General features: G+C 38.5%; 1 protein-coding gene across 9 annotated transcripts in view; it reads left to right on the top strand.

Moving 5' to 3' along the window:
* PHF21A (PHD finger protein 21A) overlaps positions 1 to 22,749 on the top strand; it is a 175,669-nt gene that overhangs the window by 121,347 nt on the left and 31,573 nt on the right. For 5 of the 9 annotated variants that reach the window (XM_072985998.2, XM_072985997.2, XM_078389670.1 and 2 more), the window contains exons 6-9: positions 5,307 to 5,489; positions 17,583 to 17,837; positions 18,918 to 19,007; positions 20,746 to 21,045. In XM_072985998.2, the coding sequence (XP_072842099.2) occupies positions 5,307 to 5,489; positions 17,583 to 17,837; positions 18,918 to 19,007; positions 20,746 to 21,045 (828 nt within the window). The remainder of the gene's footprint in view (positions 1 to 5,306; positions 5,490 to 17,582; positions 17,838 to 18,917; positions 19,008 to 20,745; positions 21,046 to 22,749) is intronic. The other 4 variants (XM_078389661.1, XM_072986001.2, XM_078389672.1 and 1 more) reach the window with 1 other exon arrangement.

Genomic DNA, 22,749 nt, shown 5'->3' with positions numbered 1-22,749 from the left:
TATCAGGCAAAAAGAAAATAAAAATAAAAAAGACAAAAATATTGTGGCACCTTAAAGTCTTTATTGCTGTATTTTAATGTCAGGTTTCATGGACAAGCCGACTTTCTCTTCTAAAACACTTTTATTGGGAAGTTTCCCCAGTGTAGGGACTAGTTAGTCTGTTTTTCGATATGACTCATTTTTCCTTTTAAAGTTCTCTCTCTCTGTGTGTGTAACTGAGCTGTGTGTTTCCTGTTCACCCAAACTCAGTTCTCTTAAATTATGCCTGTGTCCAATATTAAGGTGTTTCATTTTGTTACTCATAGTGGTCTCACAGACTCCATAGTGCCTTATCAGACATGGACAGTTGGTGCTGTTGGTATGAAAACACAAGAGAACTCTCATGTAGAAGGTTAATGGAGTGTTAATTATAAAGAAAAATTGACTGCTCGCCCACTCTATCTCACTATACCTGCTCTGAAAGTGACAAGTACTTGATCTTGTATAAACCATAGAGCAAAGGTTTAACAGTCTAAATTTATGACAGTGTAACTGTCAGATACATGCTATAAGAAATATCTTGAGCTTGATAGGAAAGTTTTCATTCTGCTGTATAGGTCCTGTTTTTACCAATAGCATTTCAAGAAAAGCTTTGGTAAAAAATACACTTCTTCTGGACCTACCTCTTCATTATTCTGCTTGTTCTTTAAATGACCTTTTAATTATTTGGGTAAATGTTGGACTTAAAGTGCTTTCCCGCCCTGTAATCTCCATCAAATAAGAGAGTGGATTGAAATCCATGCTTCCTCTTCAAATTATTATTATGACTGTGTTGTTTTGATTAGGAAGCGAAGCAGTTGGGTTCTTGAAAGACAATATGCCCAAGTGCTCTGGTAGGTTAGGTTTCCGCAAACGCACATACAATGACAACAGAATCACCCCTGTGCTAAAGTCAAATTGTCTTGATTCTGTCAGTCACTTTTGTAAATGTACAAGATTAGGTTAGTATGTAATACTTCACCACAGAGCTTCAAGAAGCTAAAGCAGTGGTTCTTAACCTTTTTGAAAGAAACGCCCCCTTGAGCCATTGAGGAAGTTATCATCGCCCCCCCCTCCCCGCGGTGATGATATCTTTCTTTCTTTCTTTCTTTCTTTCTTTCTTTCTTTCTTTCTTTCTTTCTTTCTTTCTTTCTTTCTTTCTTTCTTTCTTTCTTTCTTTATTTATTTATTTATTTATTTATTTATTTATTTATTTATTTATTTATTTATTTATTTAAGACACTTAAATCCAATGACCCCTGGAAACAAAATTCAATTCCAAGAAAATGAAATGCCCCCAAAAAGTAACATTTAATGATTTAGTTGCAAGCAAATTTTAAGACGCAAAAAGAAATATAAAAAGGGCATAAAAACAAACCGCAATGCAAGAACTAAAAATTTCAAGACGAAAACTCTGAAACTAAATTAAGATTGGAGGAAAATATATATTCATGCACACTGTAAAAAGGCTGCAGCCATCTTCACAGGTTTGGATTGCTCCAGCGCCCCCTACCGCCCCCTTCTGCTCCAACGCCCCCACGCCACCCCTTTTCATTCTACTGCCCCCCTGAAAAATGAAATCGCCCCCTGGGGGGCATTATCGCCCACATTAAGAACCACTGAGCTAAAGGATTTTTGAACCCTCATCTGTTAAAACAATTCATCTGTTTTGTAGTCATTTACAGATTAGGTAACTCACAGTATTCTAGATTCTAGTGTGCACTAAGAAAAAAGTTATCATGGACTAGAGTCTACTTTGTTAGATGCATGAAGTTGTGCAGATACATCCTTCTCATAAGAAAAATCCAAGACTGCTTATTAAATTTGGAATTTCTTGGGGGTTCTAAAATGCATCTTCTAAGTATTTTCCAGTATATTGAAGTCCACATGTTCTTCTACTCTCCAAGGTTTTATATCTCCTGAGATAAATGGCTGAAATGAACACAGGTCAAGTCCTGCCTGTTTCCCTTTTCCAGTTCCCCCTCACCCTTCTTTTCTGTGTGGGCTTTGCTGGTCACTTCAGTGCCAGTCGGAATTTTTGCCTTGAAACCATGCCAGTTGGGGAAAGCTGTTTTGCTACTTGGTGTTAAAAATTGGGTGCAGTGAATGGCCAAGTAGCCTTTGCTAGATTAATATGGTGCGAATTCAGGTTTATTGGGTATGTAAGTTGGTGGTTGGTTTAAATGCAAAGTCTGGGAGTTGGACAGTTCAAATCTGTTGGATTTATTTGGTCAGACTTGGCTGACAATATATCCAGATAAGTCTGGGTATTACATCCTTGATGGGCAGTCTAGGACACCTTTCTGGTGGTTGGTGATTCCAGAGGTTTAACACTTGTGGTTATGGACCTTTTGAATTTGATAGAGGTTGTCCATGGTCCTGACACACTTCACCCACTTGCAGTTTTGAGGGCCATGAGTGGCTGATCTTGAAAGGCTATCTACACTTCTAAGACCAGAGCAGCTCAGTCATTGCCTGTGACAAAGTGGATGCCTTTCCCATTGTTATTTTATAGTCTTAACTTTATACTGCTTTGCATCTTTCTTAAGGTAAATGCCAGAATATGTTAAAAACTGCTGTGTTATAGAGTTAAGTATTCCCTGGCCCCTGGTTGTTTTCAGTCCTTGTAACCATAAGTGAATTACTCAGTAAACGGGATAAGAAGGACAGTAGGCATTCCAAAGGCAAGGCTGTGACCATGGGGCAACAGGAGAAAATATAGAGACATAATGTAATATAAACAATTAGACAATGTCAAAATGCATATTTAGCCTTGGTGATTAACAAGGCAAATGCAAAAGAGGGGTTTCAAAACCAGTCAGAAACATCTTCGTAAAGATAACCCAGAAATAAACAGTTTGTCCATTGTGATTGACACTTTGTATACAAACATTTACTTGCTTAATGCAACTTGACTATCAGCCTTTATCAGTTGTATCAGTTGGTTAATCAGTATAGTGATAGTTTTCAGGTGTTTCACTCTGGTTTTGCTACATATATTTCCTAGGCTTTGTTTCACGGGCTGGAGGCAGAAAAATTATGATTGTGTTTTGACTCACTTGACTCCTCCTCTGCCCAGTTCCTGTTCTGATTGGCTGACATATTTCATTGCAGTTTGGCTTGGGAGTACTCCTAAGCTTAGCTCTCCCTTTCTTTCCCCCCTGCTGTTATGTTTTGTAGTAAAGAACAGGGGGAGAATGAATTCTACTCTCTGTTTCCTTGAACTAGGGAATAGTAGAAAATCAACCTAGTCCATGAACTTTAGTACAGCTATAGAAAAGAAAAACATTGTGTCTGATTTTGCTGGTTGTAGTAATCTAGTTTCTGTCGTGCTAATAGGTAGGGATGTTGTTTGGCAGGTGTAACTGGTTTCTGTTCTATTATTTCCTACATTTTTATGCTTTCTGGAAATCTTCCTTCTGTTCTTTCCCTGCTTGCCGATATTGCAATTCTAATAGCTTGGTAACATAGTTCATGTTTCAGAAAGCAGTTGTAAACCACTGAACAGTGAGTGAATGCATAAATAAATGGAAACATTATTTTCTTCCCTTGCTTTATTGTAAGTTTCATGTTGAGATTTTCATGTGAACTAGATAAATAAGTTCAAATAATGTATCATACAAAAAAAAATCGCAGCTTTTTAAATGGTCACTTACCCGGTCACATGATAAGAATAACCCTTGCATAACTAAACTAAAAGCTTTTATAATATGACAACAATATGCTTTTGCAACTTTGTTCCACGCTGTGCCGCAGGAGAGCAGCACAGGTATCCGTGGACAGGTAAAACTGATCAGGTAAGATGCTAAATTAATGGCTATATCTGCAAGTCTCAAATGAGCAGTCATTTTTGAGGACCTAAAAGGATCAAATCTATTGAATTCTAGAGTAAGTGGCAAAAATTATATTACTATAACATGGGTGCAAATGACCTAATAGAAGAATACACCAAGAGCAGGGATCCCATTAAGTTGGGCATGCACGTACGCATGCACAACTCTGCTTCTCCCCACACAGCTCTCTTCCTTCTCTGCACAGTGATCACATTAGGTTCCGGTTGCGACTGAACCCCGTGCACGGTGGTGGAGTTACACATGTACACAAGGGCGAAGCTGCATGTGCAAGAGGTGGAGCCCTACTCAACAGGGCTGAAAATTTCAGGGTACATTGACCAAGAGGACAATTTCTAGAAGTTTTAATAACATTTTCTAGAAGGAATCTACAGAGAAGACATCCAGAGGGTCTGAAATAAACTTTTCTGTAGAATTAAAGCACAGAACTATATACTGTAATAGTTGAGGGTTCTATTTGCTTATAATTTCTAAACCTTTCCTGTAAAGTCTCAGACTGAAGGTATGATGAAATGTTTCAAATACAAATGACCTGCCTATAGATCCTAAGTTGAACTGTGAAGGAGAAATAGTCTCTGTGTGGAGTGCTATTTAAATATATCTGATTTCTACTTTTAATCCTATGTTAAGTCATTTGTACAAACTGTGTTTGTTTTCTAATGTAATTTGTGTCATGTTCAAATTGTTGCCTATTTTGCTAACTCATATTTAGATTTTTAATCATTTATGTAGACATGGGAAAGTAGTTTGTAAAGCACTTGAGCCAAATAAGCCATCGTGTATTTTTCTTTCCTTGAAACACATTGCAATCCATGATCTTGCTCTTAAGGATTGCCTTCAGGATTCTACATGAATGTTGGACTGTTCATTAAGTAGTATCTCTTTTTCAAAGCTATTGAATGATCCTGTGGACATAAGTAATTGTGATGGGACATAGAACTCCTTGCTTTGATGTACATATCTTATTGAAAGGGCATTTCTGTGCTGCCATGTTGCCAGCCTGCTACATTCCTGTTATTCTAATTATGATATATCAGGCTTTCAGCTTCGTGGTCCATCCTAGATTAATTTACTAAAAGCCAAACAATAAATGTTGTTTTTAAGTTAATATGTTGTGTACATAAGAGCCTCGTGGCACAGTGGTTAAACTGCTGTACTGCAACTAAAACTGTGCTCACGACCAGGGGTTCAATCCTAGGTAGCCAGCTCAAGGTTGACTCAGCCTTCTATCCTTCTGAGGTTGGTAAAATGAGTACCCAGCTCACTGGAGGGGGGCAATGTGTAGCCTGCGTAATTAACTTGAAAAACTGACCAAAGAGTGCTTGAAGCACTATGGGGCGATATATAAGCAGCACGCTTTGCTTTGCTTTTTGCTTCAACTTAAATAATGTAATTGGTTTTTTATCTTAATTTCTTGTGTGTGTGTTTCTTTGCTAGAAAAGAGTGGTTGAACAGCTGCGGAAGAATTTGATGGTAAAACAGGAACAGCCAGACAGTAAGTTTCAAATACAACCATTGGCACAGTCAGAAAATAAAACACAAACGCCACAACCCTTACAGCTACAACAGCAACAGCAACAGCAGACTACTGTACCCTCCCCAAACCTAATTGGATCACAGGTAAAGTATTTGAAGGTGTCTGATATTCTTACATTCTAATAAAATGTGACTTTAAGAGAATGAAATGTATTACTATATAAAGCATAAAGTTATTGTTGTGTGAAGTAGCATACATTTGATAGGGAGTCCTTTGCACTGATAAACATAGCTGGCTGGATGCGTCTCTGGGTTGAATGCCTGGCTGCAGAGCTAGAAGTTGGGATTTGATTACCCACAATGCCTCCTCAGAGAAGAACCAGCCTGTGTAGCCTTTGGCAAGCTGCACAATCGCACAATCCCCGTCCCCCTGCCTGAGGAAGAGAATGACAAACCCTGTACCTTAGGAAACCCTGGAAAAGGGTCACCATTGGTTGGAAGGGAACTAATTATTATATTATTAAATAATTATGGAACTGAGTAGAACTTTGAATTAATATTTATAGAACTGGGCTGCAATGCTATCAATAATCTTTTAGTGAAACAAAAGCAGTTTGTGATCTTCCAACCTTAACATATGTCTCTTCTCTTCCCATGCCTTTTCCCTTCAAGTGAAAGCAAAAAGTAAATTGCTGTTTTTGACATAGCAGTGTTAGGGCTTTACATGAGTCTTGTATTATTTCCTTTTAATGAAAAAATGTGTTGATTCATACTCCCACAGACCATTAATGTGCTCCATTGCATATATAGGATAACAATGCATATATAGGATTTATTGAGACTTAAAAGAACTATTTTTATTATATGATCCTGAGTGATCTTGATTTTGCATTCCTGCTTGAAGACAGAAGATCTGCATTGCTGGATCAGAATAAAGTTATTCTTGTCCAGCATTCTCTGTAAGAATCTTGGTATGCACAAAGTGCAGCACCAGGAATTGGTGGGCGGACAACCAGCAAACTGTAGTCTGACATCCCCGATCCTTGTCTTTAAAATTTAAACAACCCCAAAAATGTTTTGTGGTCAGTTTTGTTTCTTGCAGGAGATACACGAATCTGTAATTAATAAACAGAAGCATATTGTCAGTGTGACATAGCTCTGTAGCAGGGTTAAGAAACATAACGTCCATCAGAGGCTTGTGGACTGCAACTTCTTCCCTTGCTCATCATTGGCTAGAGCTGGAGGGAGTTGCAGACCAATAGTATCTTTAGGGTCATAGCATCCCTTCCTCATCCTTCCTCTGTATTCTTAAAAGAGAACTGATATACATCAGAATCCAGTGCATTAAAAGACACATTGTGAACAAATAGCATTTCTCTGTTTTACATTGTACAAGCTATTTAATTTGAGCAAAATTTCACACCCATTATTCATTTCATTTCAATAGAAAAAGGTATTGCATTCAGGTGGTTTTCAGTTAGTCAATAGTGTTTCATAGGCAGGCATACTTCACTGCAAAATATGTAACATGAATTAGGATGCAAATAGCAGAATGCACACAAAAGGCCCTACACAGTAGCACTGTTCTGCTGACTACTGACATCCAGCATCAAACATGCTTCCAATCAAGAGTTAATTGGAGGTTGCTGATGCAAAAGTAATCAGGATATGAGATACCTCCTTACTGATGTTGGTGAAGGGGAATGTATAACCATTGTTGTGGAGACACAGTGTTCATACTTGATTTTCTTAACTTTAAGCATTGTCTTTTAATGATGCAAACCACTGTTGTATAGTCATTGTTTTCAGCTTTAAATATTGTCTCTCAAGGATGGAAGCCACCTTGGGTTCTTCTGAAGGAGAAAGGCAGGATAAAAATATTTCAAATATATAAAATAAATAAATAATATTACAGTGTTATTAATCTTAGAGAACATGCCATTGAAATGTATTCCAGATTCCCTGTAGACATTGCAGCGGAATAGTGAGGAATGTCTTCTTCAGTCTTTCTGTCTTTTTTTCTATATGCAATAATGTACCCTCATGCTCTATGACTACAGTAGCTGAGTTCATTGGCACTCTTAAGAAGATGAAAGTGCAGTTTTAAATACAATGTTGATTGATAATACATACTTTTATATTCCATGCTGAACTTTTGTTACAGTTCACAATGGTTCTACTGACTTTACATTAGGGAGAAGATAAGTATTTTTCTATAAAGGCATGTTGAGGCACTTTAGTCTCTACCTGCTGACTTTAAGGCTGGAAGAAACTGTATAATTGAAGCATATAGTCAGTTTCATAATGCCAGTTTTGTTAACTAGCCAAAATAAAATTGTTTTCTAGATAGTTTTGGTTGAATATTTACCGTATTTTTCACACTATAAGACGCACTTTCCCCCCACAAAACAGGGGGGTGGAAAGTCTGTGCGTCTTATGGAGCGAAGAAAACAGATTATTTTTCCTGTTTTCTTCTCCTAAAAATTTGGTGCGTCTTACCGAGCGAAAAATACGGTACATCATTTTCTTGAAACACCTGCCTCCCTTTTATTGCTTAGATGTGGGATTGGTCAGCATTTGGAGAAAGGCTTAGATTCTATTGATTTTTTTAAACAATAAAACCATAATTTTATTTTTACAGCACTGAAGACAGCACAGTTAAATTTGCTGTTGTATTTGACAGTCATGGAGAAGCCAAGAAACTGATTCTTGGACCTAAGAGCAGCTGGTTTTTTTCCCCTCTTTGTTCTTTGAAATAGTGGGAGCAGTATTAACCCAAAAAAAGCTGCTTCTTCAAACATCAGTAACATTTAGTGCCATTTTCCCTGTAGCCAGATACTACTGCTTTGTACAAAATTCAGAAGCACTGGAGTGGAGTGATACCTCTATTAAATGACTTTTGATTGATTGACTGACTGACTGATTTTTATACCACTCACTTGACCAGTGGTCAAACTAGACAGTTCACAAACAATAACAAAAACAAACAAGGCATACTCAAGTGCATTAAATTATGTTTATTAAAATTAAAAACCGCTCCTTATCTTGTTTTGCTTTTATTTTGGACTAATCTCCACCAAAAACAGAGGGTAAATAACTTTTATTTTTGTTCCCATGATTGACCCAACTGTTTTGCCTTTTTATTTTGTGTCTCTTGGCAACCTTGATAACCTTAAGGAATATAGGTAACATTAGGATGTTCACTCAAACGTATGCTTGGATCCTGCCCATGCAATTCCCATGCATCCCTTACTATCATCTAAGTGGGTACTGTGAAAGACTGTAGCCTAGGTGAGCAAACATGGGATATACAGTTTTCCTATTCCCCTTCCCCATGGCAACGAAAATCTTTTTTAAAGATAATTAAAAACAACCTGAACCCCACAATTCGGTGAGAAAGCCAGTGGTGTCTGTTCTGGGTTGAATGGGCGAAATGATGGAGAACTCTCCTATTTTCATCTACTCTACCATTTTGAATTTTTAAAATTTATTTTCCTGTTGATGCAGCATTCTTTTAGATAAACACAACATATTGGCACTATTATCTATACAAGCAATGGTGAACCTCTGTATGCCACAGCTGGCACACAGGGTGCTCTCTGTGGGCACGCAAGCCATAAGTCGCCAGATCGTTACTTCCCCCCCCCCCAGCCAAACCTGAGAAAGCTGCTGCTGGCGTCCCGACAGGTGGCAGGCCAGGATCCAGAGCAGCTGACACTGGTGGCGGATCCAGAGTGGGGTCCCCCTTCTGCCACCACTTCCACTTCTGCTGCCGCTGCCTGTTGTGGGTTCCCCCCCCAGTGGGCCCAAAAAGATTTGTGGTCACTGATCTATACCATGTTAGGTAGATTCATTGTTGTTTCGCTATGTTACTTTATTTAACAAAAAGGAACGTTGTAGTGGTCCACTGAATGATGGTTGTGGGAAAAGATGAGAAAAGGGGCTGGAAAGGGAATTCTAATAATCAAAAGAAGGACAAACTGGAAAGATTCAAAGACCTGTCTCAGACTCTTCTCATGGGAGAAGAAATATCAATCAGTGTGAATGGAAGGATTGCTCAAGTGCAATATAAGATAGATTACATTGAAGATAAGAACCTTTAAAACACAAACCATACAGCTCCCACTTCCCCCATCTGGACATGTCCTAAGTAAGCCAATTGTCCTGCGTAAGCCAAATTAATAGTATTACCTGGTCGTTGGAGGGAGATCTTCTCCTTAGGTTGCCAACCTTGTCCTCACGGTGCATTCCTGTTTGGGTGGTGTTAACATAATTTTGTTAGGTTGGGGACGATGCTCTGTTAGGCTATTCAGGGAATCTTCCATAGTTACTTTAACTACAAGCAGCCAGTGATGGGAAGAGAAAGCGAGGGAAGTACACAGTATGGTAACATACTGTATAAAGGCCCATGGAGATCTTGCAAAGAAAAGGAAGGAACTTGACATGAGGCTTCTGACACCTTAATATATATTTATGGCCGTGGAGATTGCTTGTGAGGCCAATTGTCCTAAAGAGCCCATGCTTTTCATATCACAGAATCCGGATCCAGATCTCCATGACATCTCTAGATTGGAAGGGAATGAAACTCTAGAGAACGTGTTTATACGTTCAATGACAATAAATTATGAATATAACAACCCTCAGTCACTTTAAACAATTCTAAGTTACACAGAGCTGCATGTGCCTTGGTGTAATACATCATCTTCCTGTGTTCAACTGTATTTGTATATTGGCCCTTTGGAGTGTGGGCAATGTATCAGAGCACTGTTTATAAACTATTTATTGTTGTTTAGTTGTTAAGTCCTGTCCGACTATTCGTGACCCCATGGACCACATCATGCCCGGCCTTCCTATCTTTCACTACCTCCCGGAGTTTGGTCAAATTCATGTTGGTAGCTTCAGTGACACTGTCCAGCCATCTTGTCCTTTGTCGTCCCCTTCTCCTCCTGCCTTCACACTTTCCTAACACCAAGGTCTTTTCCAAGGAGTCTTCTCTTCTCATGAGATGGCCAAAGTATTGGAGCCTCAGCTTCAGGATCTGTACTACCATAGAGCACTCAGGGTTGATTTCCTTCAGAACGGATAGGTTTGTTCTCCTTGCAGTCCAGCACCACAATTCAAAGGCATCAATTCTTCGGCGGTCAGCCTTCTTTATGGTCCATCTCTCACTTCCATACATTACTACTGGAAAAACCAGAGCTTTGACTATGGGGACCTTGGTCAGCAATGTGATGTCTCTGCTTTTTAAGATGCTGGGTTTGTCATCGCTTTCCTCCCAAGAAGCAGGAGTCTTAATTTCGTGGCTGCTGTCATCATCTGCAGTGATCATGGAGCCCAAGAAAGTAAAATTTGTCTCTGCCTCCATATCTTCCCCTTCTGTTTGCCAGGAGGTGATGGGATCAGTGGCCACAATCCTAGTTTTTTTGAAGTTGAGCTTCAGACCATTTTTTGCGCTCTCCTCTTTCACCCTCATTATGAGGTTCTTTAATTCCTCCTCAATTTCTGCCGTTAGAGTGGTATCATCTGCATATCTGAGATTGTTGATATTTCTGATATAAACTAGTCCATGTATACTAAAAGGAGAAAAAAAGATGGCAATTTGCCTGTAAAAATAATCTTTACAGCCTAATATTACTAGAAAAAAGGGGAAGTAATTTATATATTTCTACTCTGTATAAAAACCACTTCCTAAGAAGTAGATATTCTACTAGGTAGAGCCAGTCCATGTATTGTTTTTTCAGTTACAGTTAGTTTTTTTTAAATTGGCTGTTACAGCTTATTTGCTTTTCAAATGAACTGGACTATAAATATATTTAATCATATGGGTACATATTGTGTTAATAAATATTTTCATACCTTTATGCAAAAATTGTGATTTCCCCCCCCCTCCGTTATTAGTATCTGCTTTTTCAAGAGTTTTAATTGTAAAAGAAACTTCATGTCGATATATTTATTCTGAACCATGCATGTGGATATTAATTTCTCAGTAATTTTCTGCATTTGTATGAAAGTAATGTTGAAAGCTAAAGAGCCCTCTAGTGAAGCTGCCTGGAAATTGCTACAGTTCTTCTCACCATTCGGTTAAGATGGTTCTTGGAAAGCACTGAACTTGCATCCCATTTGTTTAGTATGTGGAGTGTACAGTGTAGAGATACTTTTTTGTATGCTAACATAGTTAGGTTTGATAACACATATTTCTGAAATGGTTACTGAGATATCTGCAGTAAACCATACATTCTTCAAGGAAGGAAGGAATTTGTGGTAATCTTTTTAGTTTAAATGTGTAGCGGGAGCTAACTACACTATAGTGATAGCAGCAAATTGTAACTTTTCCAGATTTCCTAATGGTGTTAATGTCACTGGAAACATGTAATAATCCACTAGATACAACCAAAATTACTTTTGCAAATGGAGTTATCAGAGTCAGCCCTTAAACAGAGTTTCTTCTTCATGGCCTCTATGAATGCACACAATTGGATTGTTCTGCGCCTGTGTAGGACCTCTCGGAAGTTTCTAGAGCGTAAAGGTATGTAATTAGTGGGACGCTCCCCCGTGAAGTGCATGCTTCACCCGCCAGAAGTCCCCTCAGTTCCTTTTAGCCACCACTTAGGTTAGACCTATTTCATAGAGAACTAGAGCAATTGAGCGTTTCTGCGATCGGTAGTTGCTTTTTCTGTTATTCCAATCACATTTTTTGTTGGGTGTTTTCTCTCTAAATTGATTTGTTCTACCTTCAATGCAATTCAGATTTTTTCTCTTTCCCCCCCTTTTGCTAATGCCCCCCTTCCCCCATCTTTCTTCCAATTTCCCCTGGTCTTTTATGCCCCCCCCCCCGCCCGGGCCTTTCAAGCAGTGTGTACTTTGTAATAACAAGATCCCACTCACTGATGGTCACGACCGTTGCCTTTTCTGTTTCGGGGAACAACACCAAACACACTCTTGTCCAGAGTGTAAAAGGCATATGAAGACTGCTTTTAAGCTGTGACTTTGGAGGCTGCGATCTTACCTGTGGGAGAAATCCCTCAATCCACCTTTGGTCACCATAGACCCAGACTTGATCACCAAGAGCCTCCTAGACCGGTCTCTAGTCCAGTGAGTCCTCCTCACCAACTGGAGAAGTCTAAATCTGCCTCGAGACTGAAGTCGGCATTGACATCAAGGAGCTCAGCTCGTTCATCTAAAAAGAAAAAAGATAATACTAAAAAAAGCCTAAGAAATTGTCGAAATCTATTCACCAGTCAACAGTTCCACAGATTCAACCACCCAAATCGACACTTCCATCCCAAATTTTGGAGGGAAGGTCTAGAGATGCCTCGGGACCTATGTCAGACAGAGCGGAACCACCTCTGCCTCTGTCCCAGGCTCCAGCTTCCATTGGTAGCTTGTTGCCAAGTATTGGCCTCTCTCCGGCTGACGTTCACTCCAGTCAGGCCTCGTCCCATTCCAGCCCTGCCTTATCAGGGTGGGCAATTCCGATTCAAATCTTGGGCTCAGACTCGTCTCATTACTCCACACTTGTCACCAGCACAGTATGAGCCTACACACAGAGATTACTATTGCTACCCAGAATCTTCTCAGCATCAACCACGGGAAGGTCTCAGAGATCGATACTACCAACAATATGATCTGTACTTCCCCAAAGACTTATCGGAGCAAATTTACTACACCAAACCCAAGAGAGTCCGATATGTATTCGTGAAGGCTTTCACGGCCGGGATCTAACAGTTCTTGTGGGTTTTTCGGGCTCTTTGGCCGTGTTTTGAAGGTTGTTCTTCCTAACGTTTCGCCAGTCTCTGTGGCCGGCATCTTCAGATGCTTTGCCGTATCCATCTCAATACTCACCTCCTGTGTCTCCATCACCACCTCGATACCGACACAGTTCCTACTCATCGCACTCGACATCGACTCACCAGATTCCGCTTGCTACCAAGCCGGCGCTCAAGCGCACTATTTCATCATTGGAACAACCACAGTCTGCGCATTCCAAGCATTCTTCCAAACATCCTCCCCCTCAAAATACATCTCTACACATTACGACCACCTATAAGGGGCCTCCTCCTCCTGATATGGAATAGTACTCTACAACCCAAGTACCCCCTGCTTCACAACAGCCTTCTTCGACTTGATTCTCTGCATCAAAATCACAAAATCAATCTCTATCTTCTGAATCATCCACATCGACTCAGGATTCGGCCTCTGATATTTCTCCAGAATCATCCTCCAATTTACTCACTCCAACATCTGATGTAGCGGAGTAGACATGGTCTAGAGGCGCGGGGTAAATATCAAATTAATTAATTAATTAATTAATTAATCATCCACCCTCACCTTCGGAAGATTTTACTTCGTACTCTCAGCTAGTGATGAGGATGGCTAAGTCTCTACAATTAGAAATCAAAGAACCACCACCTAAACAAGACTTAGTTTTTGATGATATTAATCAAGAGAAGACACCTTTGCTTAGCCTTACCTTCATATCTGCTATGCTAGATTTGATTAGAGAATCATAGGAGAAACCACCTTCATCATTACAAATAAGAAGACTTGCGGAAAACCATTATAAAACCCATGGTCCAGACACTGCCTTTTTATCCAAACATCCAACACCAAATTCAATTATTGTAGAATCCAATCAATTGAGAGCTCGCAACAAATCATCAGTTGCACCTACCAACCACGAGGGAAGAAAATTAGATATTTTGGGTAGACGTATTTACTCCCTCACTTCATTTGTTATGTGGGTTGCCAACTATCAAGCCGACATGGGAGCTTATCATAGGCAACTGTGGAATAAGATCCTCCCTGTTATTCAAACAGCTCCTGAGTCTTCTAAGACTGAAGCCCTAAATATTCATGCTGAGGCTTCTACTCTGGCCAAACAGCAAAGAATTGCTTCCTGTCACACTACTGATGCTGCGTCTAAGGCGATGGCTAATTCTATTCCCCTTAGACGCCATACCTGGCTTAGGTCAGCTGGCATATCTGATGACACCGGATCGAGAATTGTAGACCTCCCATTCAATGGTGCTGGCCTTTTCAATGAAAAAAACAGACAAAGTAATGGACAACCTATATAAAATTTGGAAAACAGCTCAATCATATTCCACCCAGCAAATATTTTGTTACCAGCAACCCCAGTACCGCAGCCAGTCCTTTGTCCAACAGCCATTTCAGACATTCCACCAACCATACCATACATACAAGCCACAAATACAGGATAGACCTCATTCCGGCCCGTCAGCATCTACCGCACCATTGTTTCAACCCCAGCAACAGCAACCACGTCGACGTTTGATGTCAACAGAAGAAGGATAAGCAGTATCAATAAACTCCTTCCGTCTTGCACCACTATTTCCACTCCGTTTCACACCAGGTTACATCCTTTCCTCAGTGCATGGCGTCAAATCACCAAGGACCAATGGGTCCTTCGATTATCGAAAAGGGCTATTTCATGGAATTTCTGCATACTCCACTTTTCACTGTCATTAAAACTACTCTCCACTCATTGGCACTTCAAGAAGAAATTTCCCTTTTTCTCTAAAAACAAGTCATACTCCTCGTCCCTTCCTCTGCCCTGCATGATGGTTTCTACTCTAGATACTTCACTGTACCGAAAAAGACGGAGGACTCTGTCCCATCCTCAACCTTAGAAACCTCAATAAATTCATTCGATCTAGAGGTTTCAGAATGCTGACATTTGACAGTATCATTCCTCTCCTTTCACAGGGAGAATGTGAAATCTCCTATTTCACCACATCCAGCTTATCAAGGTTCATAGATCTTACATTCCAGGTTTCTATGCAGTATTTTTCTTTGCAGCATCGGACTTTCCTTTCACTTCCAGGCACGTCCACAGCTGAGCGACCTTTCGTCTTTGGCCCAACCACTACATTAGCTCTGGAGCTACTTGTATTTGTCCTCCGCTCTTCCTCAGTAGCATGTTGGATGCCTTCCGACCTGAGGGGCTCATCTTCCAGTGTCATATCTTTTAGCCTTTTGTTTCTGTCCATGGAGTTTTCTTGGCAAAGATACTGGAGTGGCTTGCCCATTCCTGCTCCAGGTGGATCGCATTTAGTCAGAACTCTCCACTATGACCTGTCCGTCTTGGGCGTCCCTGCACAGCATAGCCCATAGTTTCTCTGAATTACTTAAGCCCCTTTGCCATGACAAGGCAGCAATCCATGAAGGGGCTGCTACTACTAACCTGAAATTGTTTTCTTTCAAGACATCATTCTTAGTAGCGATAACGTCTGCTAAACATGCTAGCGAACTTGCAGCTCTTCGATCAGACCCATCTTTCCTGCAGTTCCAATGTCATTTTATACCCAGATGTTCCATTTTTACCTAAGGTTGTATCTGACTTTCATCTCAATCAACTGATAATGCTGCCTACCCCATTTTCATCTCCTTCCACACCTCTCAAGTGCATGCTCCACATGCTTGATGTCAGACGTTCCTTGGCTTTCTACATTGACAGAACCAAATTATTCAGGAAAGCATCAAGGCTCTTTCTATGTTTTGATGGCCCTAATAAAGGCTCACCAGCCTCGTCCCAAACGCTTGCTAGATGGATTGTACAAACAATTTCATTGGTACATAAATTGGCAGGCAAGACACCACCTGAACCCTTGAAGGCTCATTCGACTAGAGCACTGTCTACTTCCACTGCCTTCCAACAAGGAATAGAAATTCCTTACATCTGCCGTGCAGCTACACTGTCCATTCCATCAACGTTTATGACACATTACCATGTGGATGTCCGAGCAAAGAATGATGCTGCTTTCAGCAGAGCTGTCTTGGCTTTCTTTCTACCGTGACGTCCCACCATCCGGTAAATGAGCTTGCCATTCACCCAATTGTGTGCTTTCACAGAGGCCACAAAAAAGAAAGAGAGGTTACTTACCTGTAACCATGGTTCTTCCTAGTGGTCCTCTGTGAATCCACACATCCCGCCCTGCCTTCCCTCTGTCCATCATGTTGTCTTATATAGCTCTTCGAGAGCAGTTGACTCTTTTGGGAACTGAGGGGACTTCTGGCAGACGGAGCATGCACTCCATGGGGAAACATCCGACTAATCACATGTCTTTAAGCTCTAGAAACTTCCGAGAGATCCTACACAGGCACAGAACAACCCAATTGTGTGGATTCACAGAGGACCACTAGAAGAACCATTGTTACAAGTAAGTTACCTCTCTTTATGCTTAATAGAACATTAATTTTCAAATCAAGGCAGCATGGAATACCCTTTCCTGGTTTTGAATAAATGTCTTATTCACAATTAGGATTGCTTTCTAGTTGTAATTGCCACGTGTTAACTTATTAAGTACATATCATTGGAAAATAAGATGGATCCAATTAATATGCTTGAGTATGGTTTTCTGGTTTTGGAGATAGAGCAAAAATAATAGACCAAATTCGTATGTCACATGAAACTAAGTTGGAGCAAAATGCAGCCCATAGGCTGTGCAATAAGGGAGGTTTTTTTTTTCTTTTTGCCATCTTATGCATGTACAGTAGTTTGCACATTAACTGTTAAGGTTCGACTTATAATGAGAACGTATTATTATTATTATTATTATTATTATTATTATTATTATTATTATTATTATTATTATTATTATTATTATTATTATTATTATTATTATTATTATTATTATTATTATTATTATTATCTGAAAGCCATAGTATTTTTTTTTCTAGTCAGTACATTCATTGTTGTTGCAGTACATTTGTGGATGTTGTAGAATTTGTCAGGTGTTTGTATATGCAGCAGTATCTTACAGAAATTAATATGCCATTGTGGCACACTTTCACTGATCAGTTTGGAAGCCCCTCAGTATTCCTCGAAGTTTTGATTCTTTCTTGATTTTAAAAGATCTGTGTCTTGTTGGAATGCTCCCCAATGTACAAATATATAAAATATTTCCGCACATGCAGAATAATGTTATTTTATTTAAATTAATTTAAATAATTTTTTTCATTTAAAACACTTCTGTAGATTTAGAATAACTGCAACAATAAAAACTCACCTTATAAAACTTGAGCATACATTTCAGTTGTATTTATTGTTAATTTTACCTGTAAATGTTAAACACTTCTCATACACTTCATTTATTTCTCTGTTATGAGTCAGTTATATGAGATATTTAGTCCAAAATATTTCTTAATATGTGGGCTGTTGGTGTTCTGTGAAAAAAAACTGCCAGGCTATTAAAGTATATTTTCTGTTTCTCTTAGAAAACTGTAACCACAGCTTCTATGATCACCACTAAGACGCTACCTCTTGTCCTGAAAGCAGCAACAGCAACCATGCCTGCCTCTGTTGTAGGTCAAAGACCTACAATTGCCATGGTGACTGCCATCAACAGCAGCCAGAAAACTGTCCTTAGCACTGATGCACAGAGCACGCCAGTCAATCTCCAGACAACAAATAAAGTCACTGGTCCAGGAACAGAGGCAGTCCAAATAGTGGCAAAAAATACAGTCACGTTGGTAAGCAGACACTATAGTCTTACATTCAGTTTGCAAACTATTGTGTGTGTTTTTAAAAACTTGTTTTTATAATTAAGGGATATATACACTTTTAAATAGGTGAGGTGATGTTTAACAACATAAAGTACTGCAAGAGAATATTTTTACTTTAGTAGAATTCAAGCTTAATATCTCTAAAACTACAATCTTATGCAGTATACACTTCCCTCACAGTATACACTTCCCTCACAGTATTTTTCATTGTACCCAGTGGTATTTACTTTTGACCTGATATGCGTAAGATCGTACTTGTACTGTCTTAACTACTGATTGATATCAGTGTTATTCTGAGCACTTCTTGAAATGTCACAACATAATAATTTTCCCTATACAATGTTTACGATGTTCTGCTTGCTGGAAGAGATGTTGTTGTGTAGATTTGGTTGTGCACAGGCTTTGATAAGGATGGCTTCTTCACTTAATGATTGCTTATGAGTGTTCTTATGAACACTCATAAGAAAGAGTGTTCCTTCTCTTTCTTATGTGGTATAATAATAATAATAATAATAATAATAATAATAATAATAATAATAATAATAATAATAATAATAATAATAATAATAATAAATAGGCTCACATATACGGTAGTCTGACTGCTCCTGGGCCACATGTATTAAAGCCTGCATAAAGGCATTTGGCCAGCATTTCTTTAAATTGCAGAGCAACTTACGATGTACAGAATGCTGAATCTTCTGCAGGTTTTGGATATAAACATCTGTGCCCTCTTATCAAACATTTTCCCAAATTATTAAGCCTTAGCGCAACTAAGAATCTCTCTTTGAATGGACAAATATGTTAATTCAAATTCTCTCATTCATTTGTTAAAAGAATAGAGCCCTTACAGTTTACATCCTGGTGAACATTTAGCTCCATTCTTCATAACTGATATCATTTTCACTTTTCACAATATAATTAGTAAAAGAGCAAGAGTTTGTGTACTGTTGGAAAGGGGGGGTGTTTCTTTCATATCTTCAAAAATAACTCATCAAAGCCATTTCTTAAATCTTTCCTTCCCCACCTGGACCAACTCCTTTTGTACAGCAGGTTCAAGCTACACCTCCTCAACCCATTAAAGTGCCACAGTTCATCCCTCCCCCCAGACTTACGCCTCGTCCAAATTTCCTTCCACAGGTGAGTTTGTCTAAAACAAATGCTGATTCTGTCCCAAAGGAAGCAAATGTTCTAAAATTAAATACTCATCCCAAAAGAAGAGTAGGCGATGTACAAACTGAAAAGTATGAATTTGAAAAAGGATAATACCCGATGTTTTACTCATTTGCTGATAATTTAACTCTGATCCAGTGTGTTTTCCACATTAAATCTTCAGCTACATTAGCATTTTTGTTTGACTTGTCATTTATCTGTGTCACATAGGTTCTGGAAAAACTGGATGATGAAAAATTATCTTGCAGTTTACTACATTTTTCAGTGGTGTGCATTTTTCATGTTTCTTTGAGAAGGCCTAATTAAAGTCATTTGCTGAATGATACACACAAACATGTGGGCACACACACTTATATATAATATATATTATATATATTATATATATTATATATATATATATATATATATTTATTTCAGTTACTGTATTTTCTTCTTTCCTGTTCCTTTGCTTAAGAGAGGAGCAGATTCAGCCTGAAAGTGCTGCTTGAATAAATAACTTTTTGAGAAAAGTTTGCTCTTAATCCCTCTATTATGCTGAAGGCAGCAATAGCCCATTTGCTATGTTTTAAATGCCTGTTATCAGCTTATTTGATGTTTAACTCAGGCAGTGTCATCTGCATCTCTCGTCCTCTCTCTGTTGATTTTAATGGAGCTGCTGCCTGGATTTCTAGCCATAATGTTAACAGTCATCGTCCAGTTATGAAAGAGAGCAAAAAAATGTGGGAATATTACCTCTGGATTATAGCTGTGCCCTTCTAATTGCTTCAGGAATTTTTGTTGTTCTTCCCAAAACATTTAGTGAGTTATAAAATTGTGAATCACTCCCAGAAGGGGAAATACAATGATGCCTCGCAAGACAAATGCCTCGCGCAATGAAAAACTCACAAGACAAAAGTGTTTTGCAATTTTTTGGTGACTCGCAAGACAAATTTTTCTGTGGCCGTGCTTCACAAGACGAATAGGAACACATTAATTAAATTTCAATGCATTCCTATGGGAAACCGTGCTTTGCAAGATGAAAATTTCACAATACGAAACAACTCACAGAATTAATTATTTTCATCTTGCGAGGCATCACTGTAGAGTCATATAATTTACTAGTTATAATTGTCTAGTCAAGATGGATTGCCTAGTAACAAATAAAACATGAACCATTTGGAATGCTATGTGGGCGCCCTAAATTTTTGAAAAATACTTAAAATTAATATGCCCGAGAATTCTTCACCCAGGCCAACCATATGTTTCTAATACAGAAAGTTATTCAGTAGCACACTTAATAATTGCAAATATTTCTCTTTTAGTCTCAGTCTTCATAAAGTGTAGCATTGAAAACTTGTATACACTTGTAAACTTAAATTTCCAAAAATCCTTCCTTTAAAATATGAATCACGTGTAAAATAGGAATAGCAATATGGATAATTTGAACAGATAGTTTTTACATCCAAAAAGCTGGCATTGTTGTACAAAATGTTCAGGAGTGAGTGCTCAAATGTATGCACCAGCAGTTATTAATGGTGCAGCTATTGTGGCAGGGATAAACAAGCTTTGGAGCAGATTTTGTATTCTTTGTTTCTGTTAATATCTAGCAATAGATAAACTGAGAACTCAAGTGCAGTGAGTCATTTATGATAGCTAATTAAGATGTGAAGTACTTTTTTAAAAAGGCATGCTAATGTGGGTTCCTCTTTTCTGTGTGTTTGTGTAGGTTCGACCTAAACCCGTTGCCCAGAATAACATCCCTATAGCCCCTGCTCCACCTCCCCCAATGCTTGCTGCTCCTCAGCTCATTCAGAGGCCTGTGATGTTGACAACAAAGTTCACACCCACCTCTATACCTTCCTCACAAAATTCCATACACCCAGTCCGTGTGGTGAATGGACAAACAGCAACCATAGCCAAAACGTTTCCAGTGGCACAACTCACCAGCATCGTTATAGCAGCCCCAGGTGCCAGGCTTGCCGGACCTCAGACTCTACAGATCAGTAAACCAAATGTTGAAAAGCAGGTAAAGAAGGAGAAATGTGTATTTTATAGCAGCCTTAACTGGTATTTATTTCTTCTAAAGTGAACTGTCCTGGCAATTTGCAAAAGCAGACAGTTGATTGATGATTTTCTTTCTGGATCAGCACAATAATTATAGTTTGCTTTTTTGTGCAGCTTCAATACAGAATATTTCCGAACAAGAATATTTTCCCATAATCATGCTGATACTTCTGATGAAGCTGATGCACAAATAGATGCTAAATTAAAGGTGGTTTCTTGCTTATCATTGGCTGCATCTAACCTTATATATGTAGTGTATAACAGTGGATTCGGTTGAGAGAAAATGGGTCTTAATTGGAACTATCAAAAGTATTATCTTGCAAATTTAGGCATTGTAAGCTGGTTTTGATGCATACTATTTTGTATTTTTGAAAACTTGTTTCTTTTAAGTCTCTATAAACTGGGGAAGTGTGCTGTATCTGATCATTTAATGCACTGGTTCTCAACCTTGGCTTACTCAGGAGTTGTGGACTGCAACTCCCAGAAGACTTCACCACCAACTGTGCTGGCTGGGGTTTCTGGGAGTTGCAGTTCAAAAACATCCGAGTAACAAAGGTTGGGAACCTAGGATTTAATGGACTGGAAAAATTGATCATTTTTTTCAGTACACCTGTTCCAGTCTAATATATAGGTACTTCAAAACATTTAGAAACGGTTGTCAAAGCTTGCAAAGTTACTGGTAAAAACAAGTAAGTTGTAGCTATATCCTTCCAATCCTGCCAGCTTTACTATATTAATAATTTAACTGAAAGCAGCAGTGACTTGGAAATCTTCCTGAGGAAAGTCAAAGAAAAGAAAAAAAGGAAAAGCCAAGTTGCAATTGAACATTAAGTTAAACATGATTACAGAACTAAGGGTTTTTTGTATCTTGGTTCAGTCTTTAGTTCAAACGGAGATTGCAGCCAAGAAATCAGAAGACTGAGACTTGAAAAAACAGCTATGAACTAGAAAATGCCCTTAAGAGTTAAGGGTGTGTCACTGGAGACAACAACCAAGATCATCCATATGTGATATTCCATGTTACTTTTTATGAATGCAAAAAAGCTTACAAGAAAAAAATCTCAGTTCATTTAGCATACTGTGTTAGAAGACAGTTTTGTGGATATGTTGACTGCCAGAAAGGCAAATAAGTGGGTTCTAGACCAAATCAGACATGATCTCTCTAAAAGCAAAAATGTCTAAACTAAGCTTCCATATTTTAGGCACATAATAGAAATGTTACTGGAAAACATTACTGGAAAATACAGTGATAGTGGAAAAAGTTGAAGACAGCAGGAAAACAAAGGGAGACCAAATGCAATTTATTTATTTATTTATTTATTTATTTATTTATTTATTTATTTATTTATTTATTTATTTATTTATTTATTATTATTTATTTATTTTTTATTTATTTTTTATTTATTTTATTTATTTATTTATTTATTTTATTTTATTTATTTAGAATATTTTCTCCCGCCTTTCTCCTTAAAAAGAATCCAGGGTGGCTTGCATCATTAAAACGACAATATTTAAAAGCTAAAAGTATGTATACAAATATTAAAGAAGAATTAAACAACATTACATTAAAACAGTAATAAAATCAGTCCTGAAACACATTTAAAACAGAGCACAACAATGCATTTTAAAAACCCTCTCAGACCACCAGTTGTTAAGGGAAAGCCTG

This window comes from Pogona vitticeps, chromosome 1 (genome assembly GCF_051106095.1).
Source record: "Pogona vitticeps strain Pit_001003342236 chromosome 1, PviZW2.1, whole genome shotgun sequence".
Lineage (NCBI taxonomy): Eukaryota > Metazoa > Chordata > Lepidosauria > Squamata > Agamidae > Pogona > Pogona vitticeps.
This window is presented reverse-complemented; position numbering and strand designations above follow the sequence as displayed.